The following is a 15,518-nucleotide window of genomic DNA, read 5'->3' on the forward strand; positions in this document are numbered from 1 at the left end:
TCTGCTGTAAAAACGGGTGATGGTCTGACATGGGGTGTTTGAGGTGGTGGCAACATCATGGCGTTCTGGGAGATAAGCTCCGTTATCCTCGTTTGCTGGGTGGATGCTGACTGCTTGCACCTGGGGTCTTCGGGATCTGGGCAAAGGAGGTTCGTGTCTGGTGACCACCACCCAGGGGAACCGTGGACTTTAGGGACAAACACGTGGGTGGCACTACCCCTGTTTTCTCAAGTAACGCTGCAAAGCCAGTGACCTCGTTACTACTTTCCTCCTTACTGAGTCATTCCTGAGCTTGTTCCAGTAACTGTGCTCGTGCCACTGACTAATTGCTCCGTCCCTCTTCCCCCGCCCTGGCCTTGCAACTGGAAAAACTGGCTGCAGCCGGGTTGGTTTGGGTTTGGTGTGGGGTTTTTTAATCCTGAGCTTACCGTGGCGGGCTGTGGCACGGTGTAACCAGGGCTTGTGCTGTAGGTCTGACGCTCGTTGGGCGACAAGGACGGGGGGGGGGGGCAGTGAGGCTGTCCCCACCGTCCCCAGGGAGGCTCCGGCTGGCCTCGAACCCGCGGGCTCCCCCTTGCCAAGCCGACACCTTCCCCCTTCACCCACGGCCCGAGGGGCGGGGCGCACCACCCCGGCCCCGCCCCCGGCCGCCGCCCCGCCCCGCCCCGCCCCGCCCCGCGCGCGGGCTCGCCTGACGGCAGCTGCAAAGCACTTTTTCAGCAGCCGCAAGTGAGGTGAGTCGCGGCCCCGCAGCGCGGGGGGGAGGGGGGTTGTAACCCCCCCCCACCTCCGGTCCGTTTCCCCGGCGGGCGGCGGCCGCCGTCGGTACGTCCGGGCCGAGCGGCGGGCGGCGGCTCCCCTTTCCCCGGGGGAGCGGCTGCCCGTGCTCCGTGGCCGGCCCGGGCAGGGCGGGGGGAGGCGCAGGCAGCGGGGCCGTGAGGCGGTGAGGAGGGGGCTTGATCGCTGTGGTGACGGTGGCCGGGGTCCCCCCTCGGCCCGGCTCGGGGGGCTCCGCGGCGCCTCAGCGCTGCCCCCCGGGGTGGGTGGGGGTGGCGGGGCGCAGGCTGCGAGCTTCCCTCCCGCTTCCCGCAGAGGTCCGGCGCAGCGACCGGGTGACCTGCCGTGCCAGCCCGCGGCCTCCGCGCTACCTGAGCCAATGCTAGATCTGGAGGTGGTGCCCGAGCGCTCTCTGGGGAACGAGCAATGGGAGTTCACCTTGGGTAAGTGTGTGTGTCTGTGTGTCTGTGTGTGTGTGCGCCCCCCCCCCCCGACCCCTGGAGCTTTCCTGGCCGCCCCGGGGCCCTGTGTGCGTGAGCGGGGTGATCTGGGTCCACTCGTGATCCGGCTCTCGTGAGGTTTCTCCCAGCGCTTTCAGGGAGCTCCAGGAGTGAAAGGGAGAGAGAACCGAAGCTCATCTTTATCACTAAAAATACCAATGTACGAGCTTTAAGGATTCCATTTTAGCGTACAGTCTCATCTTTAGCTTTTGTATGTTGGCTCATGCTTTGTTTATCAGCTTGTATGCTTTCTTCTACTCGTTTAACTTGTTTTGTCTTGCCTTGCCATCTTAGACTGCTGGTGTTTTTAAGTAACTCCTAAAAGAGGAGGCATGAATGTACTGATGGTCATCTGAATATATGTCAGGTGATATCAGCATCTTCATCTATGCGCTAATACTTAGCATAAATACTGGGCTTTTCTGTGCAAACCCTTCATACATATGAGTTGAGTTTCACAATTTCTTTGTATCGTTGCTGGGTTGCAACATTGTAGTGGAGAAAGTAAACTTTTGAGAGGTTTTTCTCAGGGTTAGATAACAAGTATTTCTTCCCCTCAATGATTCTTATTTTTTCATCTCTCTGAGAGGTCCTTCCTTCCCAGCCATTTCTCTATTTACTGTGATGAGAAAGGACTTTCCCCCAGCTGATGGAAATTTGGCTGGTGCTCAGCCTAGGGCACTTAAATGTACAGTTGAAACTCAGATGGTGTGGAATCTTCAGGCGATGTGTGTTTTCAAGCAGATACTGGTAGTCCTTAAAACTCTCAGAAAATACTGTAGCTGTCACATTTGCCGAGTGATTGTTTGAGACACCAGCACTGGACTCTCGGGGTTTTCCTTCTTTGCTGTTGCTCTGTCTAAAGCACAGTTAACGGCAGTGGTAGATTGGCTCATGCAAACAGGGCTCTGCGTGGCAGCTGTCTGTATCTGCCAGAATTTGAGTTACACTCCTGCTGCTGTTGTCACCTGTGACAGCACGGGACAGACTGTTCCTTAAAACCACTGCTACACAGCTGCCGTGAACTTGGGTTGCACCAAAGGAGGGGTGCTGTGACGTGGAGTTGTTCACGTGAGCCCATCGAACACAAAGGGCTGTTTATGCTGCTGGGACTTCACGAGTCCAGTACAACTTGATGGTTACAGAGAGCGTTAGAATGGCTTTTGGAGGCTAATTATAGTACCTCGGGGCCCACCCTTTGAAATCTGGGTGATCTCCTTGTACTGCTAACGTGTTACTGGGCTCTCTCAGCTCTGCGTGACCTTCCGTGATCCTTTAGTGCCTGTATTAGCTGAAAAGAAAAGCCAGCTCGCATTAGATACCCTGACAATCTTCATAAATATGTAGTGCCAGCTTCCACCCATTCTCCTTATAAAAACAAAGAAAAGGGAAGAGAGAAAATGGTTTTAATTTTCCCAAGAACCCCCAAAGAAGCCCGTTAATGCAATCTCATGGTTAAAATTATATACTGTCTCTGTCTATGTGTACACACATGCATCGATGTGAGAGGGAGGAAACTCAGCTGTAATTCTTGGAGTAAACATAGCCACCACGTGATGTGTCTAATATATAATTAGCATGACCTGCTGGTATAGAGCAGGAGGCCGACTAGGTATTAAGATACTTAACTTTGTCCTGTGCTAGCGATATTGTATGAAAGTTATCCCTGCTGATAAAGCTGGTTCAGCTGCGTTAGTGGTGGCGAGGCTGGGAGCGCCGGTGTAAATGGGATGCTGGCTGTCAGCGGTGTTCTACTCAGCGTTCGTTTAGATCTGCTCTTAGCAGAACTAATGGCAGTATTCCTGAACTGCTGCTGACTCTGGCTTCCAGTATTGTGCCCACAACGGAGATGACTGAGGGGAAATGCCAGAAAAATTTCTTACATGAGTTTTTGGATTCTGTTTCTGGCTCCAGTCTTGACTCACTGTGTGACCAGAGCGTAAAAAATTTAACCAAGGCTGAGTTTTGTGTTCAATGAGATACCTGTGTCACTGCACCTCTCGGGCTACATTCCTGCCGTTCTAAAGGAGAACAATTAAATACTTATTCTGTAGTGCCTATAGCTGTATCATTAGCGTTTGAGATATATAATTTATAATGCGTACTTGCATTTGTGTTGCTTTTTATACTTTCTTTTCCCACAGTTTCACTTCTCTTTATTTAATGTGTTACGATTCATCTTCTCTTGGATTTTCTTGTGTTCTTCTCTTTTAATCGTTATTCACTCCTCTACCGCCCTCCCCTTTAACACACAGTCTTAGCATAGACTGACGCTTCAAGCCATGTTCTTCATGACCAGTGTTTGTGAGAGGAGCATCTTGTGTCAGTTGTAACACTCCAGCATTTAGAAAAGAGAAAAGTCTGTGACAGGAGAGCCCTCGAACTGGTCTTTGTGGGCTTTATTTGCCACGGCTCTGCTTGGTTGACTGTCTGATGTGCTGGAAACCATGTTTGCTTCCCCGTTCCCCCTGACTGGTGAGCAGGGGAAAAAGAATTCTTTGTTTTCCTCTTTGACTGCAAAGGCTGACGAATGTTGAGGAAAGGGGGGTGTTGTGTGTGTGAGAAGGGTGGAGAAAAATAACCCAATTTCTTTACTCCTCCTTTGGCTCTCTGCTAATGGAGCCAAAGGGAGGACAGTGGCTCCTCCACACATGTCTTAGGTTCTGTGAGCTCTTGAAGAACTGAAGTTGCTCGTCATAGTTTTGCTAAGCAGCTCTGTGGCAAAATCTGCTTGGTTCTCACATGCTGAAAACTGAACAAAATCAGTCCATGTCCATTTGCTTGCAGCTTGAGAAAGCTCTGAGTAAGAGAGTCACATGAGCCATCTGTTTGCACACTTACCAACCCCAGATTGCATCAGTTTACATCGGACTACAAACTGAACTTCGTGTTTGTGCGCACTTTTTTTTTAACCGCGTGCTCTTTTACCAAAACCTTACCTGCTCCTGGTGCTTGCCGTCAGTGTATGGATTCTGTCAGCTTGTTCGCTGGCTTTGCTTGAGCCTTTGACACTTGTTTTTTCAAAAGAGCTCATGGGCTGACCTCTGCGAGTCTCCTAGAAATATGAACTTTGAAAATGGGTTTTATACTTTTAAGTCATCTTTACATTTTTGGAATCAGCTTTTCGTAGGTCAAAGAAATGTGAAACTTTCACAGCAACATCTTTGATCTTAGCTTCTTGCTGTTATTTATGTTTCTTGTTCTATTTTGAAAATATTATCTAATAGATAATAACTGTCTTTTTAAAACTCAGCTACTTAGACTACAAAGCAACTGCTATTTCCTAGATAATAGGGAACAGTGCTGCTTTATTGTGTGGCTCTGTGCATTTTAATTCTGTTACCATTATTAAAATAATAACTATTCTTTTTTGTTTTGTATCATCTTTGGTGTATAGTTTCTAGCTGCAAAAAATTGTTTCCAGGATTACAGGCTAACGTGAAAAACAACATCACAGAAACAGTTGTAGATGGTATTTACAAATTGAATCACTGTAGGTCTAACCTATACGCCTGTTCTGCCAAAACTTGATTTCATTATTGCACAAAAGCTGCAATGTATGGGTGTGACAGGCACGTCGTTTAGTGCAACAGTGAAAATAATTATTTTTTTTTAGTGTTATGCCAGTATTACATTAAAACAGTATCTATGGTGAGCTAGGGGTGTGTGTGATATATATATATATATATATATATGGAGAGAGAGAGGGAGTTTTCTCACTTTGGTGCTGTGGATAATGTCTCAAAGGTGCTTTGGAAAATGACGTGTGGTCTGAGTTGGAGAGGTGTAGCTAGTAACTAAAAATTTGAATGCCTGAGCTGTTAACTAAACAGAAGTGTGGGTCCCATGGTAAATCTTCCCCAATCAAGGCAACTTTCTTAATGTTTAAAAACTAGAAATAGAGAAGAACGGGGCAAGGAATGTAAATAAAATGTCAGATAACTAATCTAAATTGACTTACAGCAATTAGTAGGGAAATAAAACTTCACAATTATGATCTCATAACCCCTCTTTATAAATGTGTGCTTTGAATCCAGGAACACGATCACGTTTCATTTGGAAAGGCAACAAAGGTTTTAAGCATGATAAAGGATGGGATGGTGTGGTGCTATTCTTTCTGCAGAATCAGCTGTTGCATTCCACTTTCAAAAATTTATAGCTGTAAAGATAAGATATACACTGAAGAAAAAGAAACAACAAAAAAAGCCCTTGAAATTGTGTTAGAGGGTGAATGACTATTAAGTGTATTATTTCAATTGAACCAAATTGTTCAGTATGTTTATCTTGTCTGTAAACTGAGAAGATGAAGTTCCTTCCTTGACACAAACGTAGCTGTATCAGTAGCTAATGTGGCCTGCGAGGTCTAAGGAGAATCATTGTTCCCTTCTGTGTATCTACTACGGCTGCTCAGTAGTTTATCAAGCTTGATAAAGGCTGTGCCATAAAATGCGGTCTGGGAGCCTATTGAATGTGAGCAGGAGTGCTCTAGCCAGCTCTAGGGGAGTTTGGCATAAGCTATTTTATCAGTTATCGGATTGTTGACCCCAAAAGCAGAAAATTTTGTGCAGGGATTGTAGGAAGATCTGTGCTTTTTCTGCCTGAACTTTGCTGTTTAATTTCGTGTGTAGAGATACTTTTCTTTCGTATGTGCCTAAGAAACTGGTAGATAAACAATGACTTTTCTGTTTCAAAAACAGGTCTGTGCTGATACCATGAGTCAAGGAGGCTTATTTGTTGATTGCATACCTTTCTGTTGTAATGTACTGTTTGCTGATGATGGCCCTGTTACCTCATCTCTAACCTTTCTGTTAAAAAACATTGTCAGCTGGTGTCTGAACTGAAGAAATGCAACTGTTCTTATTTACAGGAATGCCGCTGGCTCAGGCTGTCGCAATTCTTCAGAAACACTGTCGCATTATCAAAAACGTCCAGGTTCTCTACAGTGAGCAGGTGAGTAGTGCACGGTCTGGCCGGGTCGTTCACCTCATTGTGTCCCAGAGTTAAGGCGTTGGCGGGTATACTGGTACTGTGTCACTCCACCGTGTGGATTGTGGAGCTACTTGAAATTGAGTAACACCAAATTATTGCCATCACATCAGAGGTGTAGCTTTTATGACAGTTTCACGTCAAGTGTGATAATCCTCAGCACAGTGCAGTGATTTAACAGTTTTGTGTATGCGGTGGTGGGGTAGTATTGCTTTTCCTTTAAGAAGGGAAAGTTCTGTAATTAGCTGGATAGTTTAATTGTAGTCTTTTTACATTACCATTGCAGATTGTTGCAGTATTTTTGAAGTACTGAATCACTCATTACTTTCCGCTTTCGTGTTTGGTTCAGTGGTGATGAACCCCCTGAAAAGGCTTCCACACTTTGTGGATCTGCCATTTTGTCTGCAGAAAGTGGATGCAATAATTTAAACCAGCTATAGCTGGTTTAATTGTTCTTCGTAACTAAGCATTAAGTTCCTAATATGTTTGACTTCCATCAGAAAGGGGACTAGAAGTGAAACCTTTCTGCTAGATCAAATAAAATGTGTTGTATACCCACCTTTACCTTGAAGGAAGTGGAAGGGAAGAGGAGATGGGACAAAGGAGGATTGTGGCTCTCCAAATGTGTATTATGTGAAGTGCACGTTAATCAGAAGATGATACTCATAGGTTGTAGATTACAGATTTTTGCATCAGGAAAAAGGCAAAGTCTTGCTAGAGTGTCAGTTTGTATCAAAATACTGCTTGAGGCCCCATGCATTCGCGGTGAATACTGAGTGGCTAAGGAACAAGCTCCACTCTGGCGTTTACTGCTGGATACATATTTCATGTAATTAAATGGATTCTCCTTTTTTGTTTCACATTATGTAGATGTGTAAGTTTTATGATGACTGAATTGCAAATTAAAAATCTAGCTCCTTGTACTTAACGCACAGGAACATCCATCTGGCGGTGAATGCATTCCTTGGGTTTTGTAGGCTTTGGAGGTTTTTTAGTTTTTCTTACCACAGTTCATTCCAGAATTATTTCTAGGTTTGTTTAGAGAAATGATGAGATTCCCGTTCCTCTCAGGCCTGTAGAATCACAGAAGGATTACTGGTCCAGTGCTAGAAAGCAAGGTATACCACTGCTTGGCTCTACGCCTTTTGGAGAGCTACATTGTGCTTGACCATGTACACTGAATTTTTATTCTATCTGCAGGGGAGGGGCTTAGGGTTTTTCTTCCCAAACTGTAATAAATGTAAAGATGTTTTTAACATCTGCATAGTCCAACAAAATAGTAGTTCTCAACTTTGTGGAATAGTTGTGCTGATGATTTTTTTTCTGTATATTATTCTGATGTGGTGCCTGATACCAGTGCAATTTTTTCCACACGCCACTTAGGGCCTGCAGCTGGCTAGCTATATCCTCACCCTCGTGCAGAACATCATGCACTTCGTTAGCAGCTGAGCACAGAGAGCTGCTGGTGCAGTTCTTGGGAGATTCAAAGCTTTGAATAAACTTTGCCATGCACAACTTTTACCTAGCTAAACCACACCTGAACAGCCTTCATGTCTATCGTCTTTGCTTTCTAGAAGAATGCCTTTGAGCATAGTGATCAAATGTTAGTTAAAGCTGCTGCGTCTAAAGCGCTGAATTTCTGATCCTGGAACTCCAGCAGCGAGTATTTCCTTTCAAAAATTTATATGACAATTAAATGCAATTAGATCTGCCCACAGCTCTTTTTAACTTGACATAAATGGGATGCCCAAACTGTACCAAAAAAGTGTGATGAACCCTCTTCCGTGACTAAAGAATTTTAACTCCTTTTTGGTCAGTTTAAGTGGAGTGCTTAATTGCCTTCGTATGTTTTCCTAAGCCTCTTCCTCTGGAGTTGTGTCGATGGGGCTGTTCAGTGCTAAGTTTTTCCTGCAGCTTTATGTAGATTAGCAGTGTAACTGCACATCTGAGTTGTTTCCTTCAAGAAGGACTCTCCTCTTGCTTCCTGGCATCATCTTTCATACTTGAGGTTCTATTTTGTGCATTGAAAGTCACATGAACTAAATTTGTGCCCTTGAAACTTTCATTCTATTAGAAAATATGCCAGCATAGAACAGAAGCTATTTGCTGTACTAAATATCAAGCTTTTCCTCAGATGTTTTTTTTTTCTCCACCCACTCAAAAGTACTTGTAATGCTCTCATTAATTTTGGAATAACCTTATGACAATTCTGCTTAGAAACCAGTGAAATGCAGAGCATATCCCATATCAGAACAACTCTGGTATATTTAAATGCAACGTGGCACATGTTTTTTTGATCTATCTGTATCCTTTGTAAATTAGATTTATAAGGGATTTAAAAAAAGACCGTCAGGATCAGCATTAGACCTTTTTATCTCAGGCTCATGGCTATATTGCAGTGCTGCTTCAATTCTGCACAGTATCATGAAAGTTTGCCAGCAGTAGTGAAGTATTGATGCCATTGTGCAAGGCGCTGTGAGGATTTCATTTATAAGACAGCTTACACGCTAGAGCACCGGTGTTCAGGAAGGATGGGCTCGAACTGAACCTGCTTCAGGAAAAGCTACTGGAGTGATCAAGAGGAATGGGAAATCTGCGTCAGAGGGGACTGAAAGCCCTGTGGCTTGTTTTGACCTGGCGATGTGAAGTCTGGGGTCTGATTACTTAAATATATGGTTTGGGAAGGGGTGGGAGATGCACGTGAGAATGCACAAAAAGTATCCAGGCTAGAAGACAGTGCTGAAGTGAGAATAAAGAGGTGAGAAAATTCAGGATGAAAATTAGACTTCCGACAGTCAAAACACAGACCTTCTCCCTGTAGAGCAGAGGAGAGAGTAACAGTTTTTAAGAGCTTATGCTTAATTCATAGGAAGGGCTGTATGGTGGCTGCCCACATCAGAAGCCTGTGTATGCCCCAGATGTCCCATCCCCATTCTGTCTTTTGCTAGATAACTGGTGCAATTCTAGGGCATGAATATTGCTGCCTGCCTGTCGTTCAGCCTTTTTTCTCCTCTGAGGAGACAGTTGTGGAGGGTAGAGCTTTTTGAAGCCAACGTGCTTTAGATGGTACACGATCAAATAGCTGAATTAGGGCCAACTGACTGCATGCGTGGATTGTACCGGTGCGGGAGGGAGCCGCTTCCACAGCGTCGCAGCAGACTGAGATGGCGTCGAGCCTGTACAGACACCCGTGAAGCCGGTGGAATGTCTCCTATTGACTCCAGCAGACTGCAAATTAAGCCTTTAGTTGTTATGATTCACAGTAACTAAGGAAACCTAAATTCACAACACGAGAGCCTGAAGCCTGCCTTTTGAGGCCTGAAAAAGACTGTGACACTCGATTTTTCCAAAGTGGAGAGCCCTCTCACCATCTTTTTGTCAAGTGTATGCTTGGTTCTGATGCGAGACTCGGTGAGATGGGCTATTATTTTTGTGCACCAAGAATGCAACAGACTGTCCCTGCATGATGTCTCTGATGCTAAACTTGGAATGTTAATTTTCAAGGTGGTTTGGGTTTTTTTTTCCCCTTCACTTAAAGTAATGGACAGCTACCCTTTTGGGAGTTCTTGCAGGGTGCACATCTGACACAGGCACTTCTATTTCTTTTCATGAGGAAACTGAAGGGGTTGAGAGGCTTGGCCAACTGTATTTTCGTTATGCTTATTTGTTGAACAAGTGGTTGTTTTCTGAGGCAGTTTTGTTTTTCCAAAGTAACCAATTTATACTTATACAATGCTCTATATCTTAACAAAGAAGCCTTGAAATTAAAAGCCTAACAGCTTTTTTTTGTTTTACAGTCACCTCTTAGCCATGACCTCATCCTTAACCTGACTCAGGATGGAATCAAACTGCTGTTTGATGCTTTCAATCAGAGACTTAAGGTAATGAAACACCCTTTCTGCAAACAAAACAATGCAAACCAAAACCCTGGGTTGTATTGGCACTTAGCAGAGCATAAGTATGTGGTTCTTTTAGACATTGAATTTGCCATATATAGTGCTCTCTTGTGATAATGAACCGCATTTCTTCAGTTTGGGGGTTAAATCTTTGTTTATTAGGACTAAGACACTTCAACGTTGCACTGGGGACTGTAAGAGTGCTGTGGGAGTATGATGGTCCAGCGTGGTCTCACTTGCCCATCTTGTCTCAAGTTGCAGCAGAAGCTGCGAAAGGCCGTTACTAGAGCTAAGCCTAGGATTTGAAATCAGATCATTGGCTAATGCAAGCCAGACAGTGTTGTTTTCTGCCCAGGTTATTCCTTTATCTGTGCTGTCATTTTATTTTTGAAAGTAAACTTACTTCCTCCTGTTAGTTTTCAGTTGGGTTAAGTTCACAGAGTGACTATGAGTGCATGATTTCTCCTAGAAAGCTGCATGCAGGCCTGTTGTGAGCAGCTGCCTCCTGCACTGATTTGAGTTTGTTCTGGATGAGTTTTTAATCTTGTGATCAAAGTCCTCAGCCCAGCAATTCTGCTTCTGTGCTTTTAGGTGACCAAGTGTTGATCTGCCTCTCTCTAGGATGCTTTGTGTAGTTAAGATGCAAAATAAAGGGCAGGCTGGTCACTAACCTCCCATGGCATTTATGTTCACAAAATATCTGTTACAAAAGTGGTATGTTTCATCCATGCAAAACAAGCAACTGTGGGGCTGTAGAGATGTGACTAGATCAGTACAAAATTTTGAAACTTAAGTTTCTTAACTGAAACATTTAGAATATCTGTATGTAACTTCTTAGTTATTCAGGGTGGTCCTTTTGGCAGGACCAGCTGTGCTGAACAATTGTCAGCACAGTGTGGTTCTCACCTGATGTGCATAAACTGCTCTGGGTGTTGATTGGGCTAATTGGGTGAGAGTACTGCTCTAACTGCTGTGCTATTTAACATTTGACAGCAGAAGTGTGGGGTTAAATGTGGTGCTAGAAAATACAATGCTTACCCTTTAGGGTAAGTCTGGAATATGGTGCTCACATCCATACTTCCAAGTGTTGGAGCAGTGGTAGGTGGAGCCTTGTTCTCTTTATTCACTCACATCTCCGATAAAACCAGCAGCAAAACGACACTCTCCAACATGCCAGCCTAGTGCTTTGTCAGAAAAATGACTGTAAGAGTGTAGCAGTGTGCCATCAGCTGAGACCTGAGCTCTTCATGTACTCTAAATGAGTATATATACACTTGTTGAATAGCAACCCACATTAGTAGTTGTTGAAAGTACTTATTTCTCTAGTAGTAACCTGTAACACCATAGTATGTTTGCTTGTTTTCCAAAGAGTCTTTTATATTATCTATAAAAAAACACATTTTGAAGAACAATTTTCAGTTCAAATTAAACTCAGGTGGGGGATGGCTGAGCTTTCTTTTTTTTTGCCAGTTGTCAGTTTGTAATTGCCTTATGGAAGTGTCAGTTCATGGAGTCATTCCTGTAATAATTTTTGTTAAGATCTAGAACTTAGTTATTCAGATTGCATATGTGAATTTACAATTTTTAAGAGAATATCTTGAAAAATTTCCTTGTCAGATTGGATATTTTCAACATAAGCTACACCTGCTGTACGAAATCTTTCAAAAAATGTATTTAATTCTTAAGGAGACTGAACTCAAAACTGGCATAATCACTTCAAGTGCATGGCTTGCTTACTGATGTTTTGTGGAATGTCACAATCTTGTAGTGGTTTTGAAGTGCTGTACTTAGTGTATGCCAGGCCTCTTTATCTCCAAACAGTTTTTGAGGGTCTGGCTTTGTCGTTTCAACACCCAGTGTTCTAAGAACTATGTAAGAGCTTTTCTTCTCACCTTTCTCCACAATGTGTTTTGAAGTTTGTTTAAAAAACAAAACAAAACAAAACAAAACACCAAAACAAAACAGAAAAAGAAAACCCAAACCCTTCTGGTATGTGTTTTTTAGGTATGTTTTAAGAAAAAATAGAAAAAAACAATCTCTCCTGGTGTCTGTCATGATTCAGTGCTCTAGTGATACCTCTTGTATGTTTGTTTCAACTGTGAAGAGTCAGGCTGTGTAAATGCATACACTGCTGTGCAAACTTACACTTTTAAAAGCGCTCAGAAAGTTTTATGGAAGAAATTCTATGGGGTCAGTTCGGAAGTGAGCACCAGGACTTGTTAAAGAATAGTGTAGGTGTAGAATAAGTAATGCCTGTTCTTAAGATGGTATGACTGTTTTCAGTGTTGCTCAGCAGCAGCAAAACTGGAAAAATCAGGATGCTTTTTTCCTTCACTTTGTGTGTTGTTTTTTTAAATACATGCTTGCTATTAGATTTGATTGTGAAAAAGGCATTGAAATACAGGCTGCTAAAATAGAAAGACCTGACAGACCCAAAGAAGCTGGTGTAGGAAGAAAGCCACAGCAATATTCCTAAAAAGTTTTCTCTTTTTTTCCAGGGAGGGGAAGTGTTAGTACATTAGTTTTGAGCTAACGTGAGAGTAGATCCGGGACCAGGTTTTGAAAACATTACTGTGAATTTTAGCAACAAGGTCTCTTGCACACACTCCCTCTGAGGTGGAGAAAGAGTTAGATTTCACAGCGTTGGTCTGTTATTGCTGGTTAGTAAATACCTGAACGTTTTTGAGTCTTACTTAGTAGTAATTACCAAAACAGTGAGTGTGACAAAGCATCAGGTTTTAATAATTTAAACCAGCTGCCTTCTGACTGCGTAGTAAACCCATCACTGAATAGTTCTTGGTCTTCTCAATTGTTTCTTCCTCTGCACGTAGAAAGAATCACATTAATGCTTTTGTCACCGTAGCTTCTGTAGTTTAAAAAACAAATCCTTTCCTAGTGCTATGGTCTGTTGCAGTATTTCTTCAATATATGCATCTTTCATTACTTTCATGAGATCTTTTGACTACCTTTAAATTTTGCTAAGTTGTGATTGTTTCTTCCTCTGCTGTTAGCAAAAAGAAATGTTGACGTGGATAGATCTGTCTGAATCATGGGAAGAGGGCTCATGGCAAATCGGTGCCTGTTGGCTGCTGTCAGGATGTTTCTCTCATGGGGGACCTCGTTTGTGCAACACGCCATTCCTTGTAACACTGCTCCTTCCTGGTGTTCGACTCGTCCTTTTGTCTTCCAGCACTGCAGGAGAGCACCCGATGCTCTCTGGTAGTTGCTGCAAAACTAGATCTGTGTGTGGGGTGGCTTTCTCTGTTTTCAGAAACGTTTTTTAGGGGGTAAAGATGATGTGCAAGGTCACAAAAAAATGTAAAATCACTCCTAACTTCTCATAAAAGTAACCTTTGTTTTTAACAAGCTGTGCAGTAAAGGAAACCTGGACATGTCAAACTGCATTGGAATTAAAATACTGGATAACGAGGTTTTTCCAAGAAGCATAATTCAAAGTATATTTATTAAGAAGAAAAATTGGTTTGCTCTTCTTGAGGTTGGTTCTGCCAGAAAGTTCATTTGTTACTTGCTTTGTGCTGTGCTTGTTGCTTATATCCTGAAATGTGTCGGCTTCTCGAGCAAACAAAGTGCTTCAGAGAACTCTTCCAACTTTTTATGAGTCAACAGCGCACCATTAAATGTTGGGTTTTTTTTTTTTTTATATATATAGTGGTTTAAGCATTGCAAGTTGTTTTATTTAGGGTTATTTGCCGGGCATCTCCCAAAACCAAGACTTCCGTCTTAGCTGGTGATATTTTTAGGCTTTAAAGCCACATTTGGTAGCAAGCTCCCTGGGGAATTCTGCTTTATTCTCTAGCTGAAGAGTGAGTCCTTTCTAAATCTGCCAGTGATTTGTTGGAGGATTATACAACGCAATAAAAAGCGCTTTACTTTTTCTTTACAACTCTACGTATTTTCCTGCTGACACAGAAACACATATGTAGGGTAGAAGCAGCTTGTGTTTGATCAGGGTTACACGCCAAAAATGATCTGCTTGAAGCCCAGTCTAGCCTCAGGATCCAGTAACAGTCACATAAAAATCATATGAAATCAATCTCAGGTGCACGTTTGCAGTAATGTATTGAGAACAAAGGATCCATACCTAATATTATCTGCAGAGAGGGGAGCTCCTTGGGTTATTCAGTAAGGTCTAAAATCTTCAATAAATATCAGAACTAGATATTACGGCTTGCTCTGATTCTTTGCGGGCTACTCTTCTGATTATCATCTGTAATGCTTGGAGATGTCTTTTTATGTGGTATTGAAATGGAATACTACTACTTAGTCTTGCTGTGTTCATCTTTTACTTTAGAAGGAGTTGGAAAGTTAGAACAGTGCAGTCAGTGCTGGGTCTTACTACCCTGCAGAGGCATTCTTCAGGGTAGTAAGAGCAACCCAAGGAATGGCCTACTGTTTGACATTCATTAGAGGATTCCCTAATTAGCTAACCTTTGCTATTACTTTCCTTTGAACTTGCTTAAGAGTAATCTTTGCAGAAATCAAGATGCTGATGTATTAGTGAGAAGATTGCCTTCTGCAGGTCAGTGCTCATTTACACGGCATCTGGAGGTACCGTAGTGAGCCCGTAGTTGCTCTTCAATGCTTGTTTCAGGTGCGCGGTTGCTGAGTCAGTTTTCGAGTTTTGTCTCTGTCAAGGTGATTTATCCTCGCAGAGTCCTGTTAAGGAGGGGAGCAAGCAGCACTAGCTAGTCTTTGCTTCTGTAATGATTTGCAAATGTGTGAAGTATGGTAATGTTTCTGTTTCCCATGTTTCAGGTGATTGAAGTTTATGACTTGACTAAGGTGAAGTTAAAATATTGGTAAGTGATTTAAGACCTCCCGTTATTTCTTCTTGATTACAGTGACTGTTTTCTCTCCTTTTTTTTAATCCTGAATTATTTTTTTCAATAATTCTTGTTAAAAAAACAAAACTGTCAAAAAAGAATGTAGATAATTATCCTTTCTTAAACATAGCACTTGGTTAAATTACCAGTTTACTCTTTCCTTCAGTCTTGGACACTTCTTCCAATTTAAATGTGGTATTGCCATTAGTAAACGTTTGTAACATCCGTTCAATATTCTTAAAGCAGGATTCATTTTGTTTTCTTTTTCAGTGGTGTCCATTTTAACTCTCAGGCAATTGCTCCAACCATAGAACAAATTGATCAGTCGTTTGGAGCAACACATCCAGGAGGTAAGCCAAAGCATTGCTGAGAATCAGAAGCACGCCTAGATTGACAGACTTCTTTCTAGGGAGTCTTTCCTGTATGTATGCCTAGAGAAATATGTATGATCTGAAATTGTGTTCCAGAATGGTCATATTCTTATAGCTGGGATATCGTGTAAAATCTACTGTAAG

The 15,518-nt window shown here is 42.8% G+C and overlaps 1 protein-coding gene across 3 annotated transcripts in view; it reads left to right on the forward strand.

Annotated features, from left to right (window-relative positions):
- The first annotated feature begins 712 nt into the window (after positions 1-712).
- The window catches only part of PHAF1 (phagosome assembly factor 1), a 36,303-nt gene continuing 21,497 nt past the window's right edge, over positions 713-15,518 (forward strand). Inside the window, exons 1-6 of one of the 3 annotated variants that reach the window (XM_068411179.1) lie at positions 713-734; positions 1,093-1,220; positions 6,145-6,227; positions 10,061-10,144; positions 14,936-14,979; positions 15,274-15,353. In XM_068411179.1, the coding sequence (XP_068267280.1) occupies positions 1,157-1,220; positions 6,145-6,227; positions 10,061-10,144; positions 14,936-14,979; positions 15,274-15,353 (355 nt within the window). In that variant the 5' untranslated portion in view covers positions 713-734; positions 1,093-1,156. Of the gene's footprint in view, positions 735-757; positions 826-882; positions 944-1,092; positions 1,221-6,144; positions 6,228-10,060; positions 10,145-14,935; positions 14,980-15,273; positions 15,354-15,518 lie in introns of those variants that run through there. The other 2 variants (XM_068411177.1, XM_068411178.1) reach the window with 2 other exon arrangements.

The sequence above is a fragment of the Nyctibius grandis genome, chromosome 12, assembly GCF_013368605.1.
Source record: "Nyctibius grandis isolate bNycGra1 chromosome 12, bNycGra1.pri, whole genome shotgun sequence".
Classification (NCBI taxonomy): domain Eukaryota; kingdom Metazoa; phylum Chordata; class Aves; order Nyctibiiformes; family Nyctibiidae; genus Nyctibius; species Nyctibius grandis.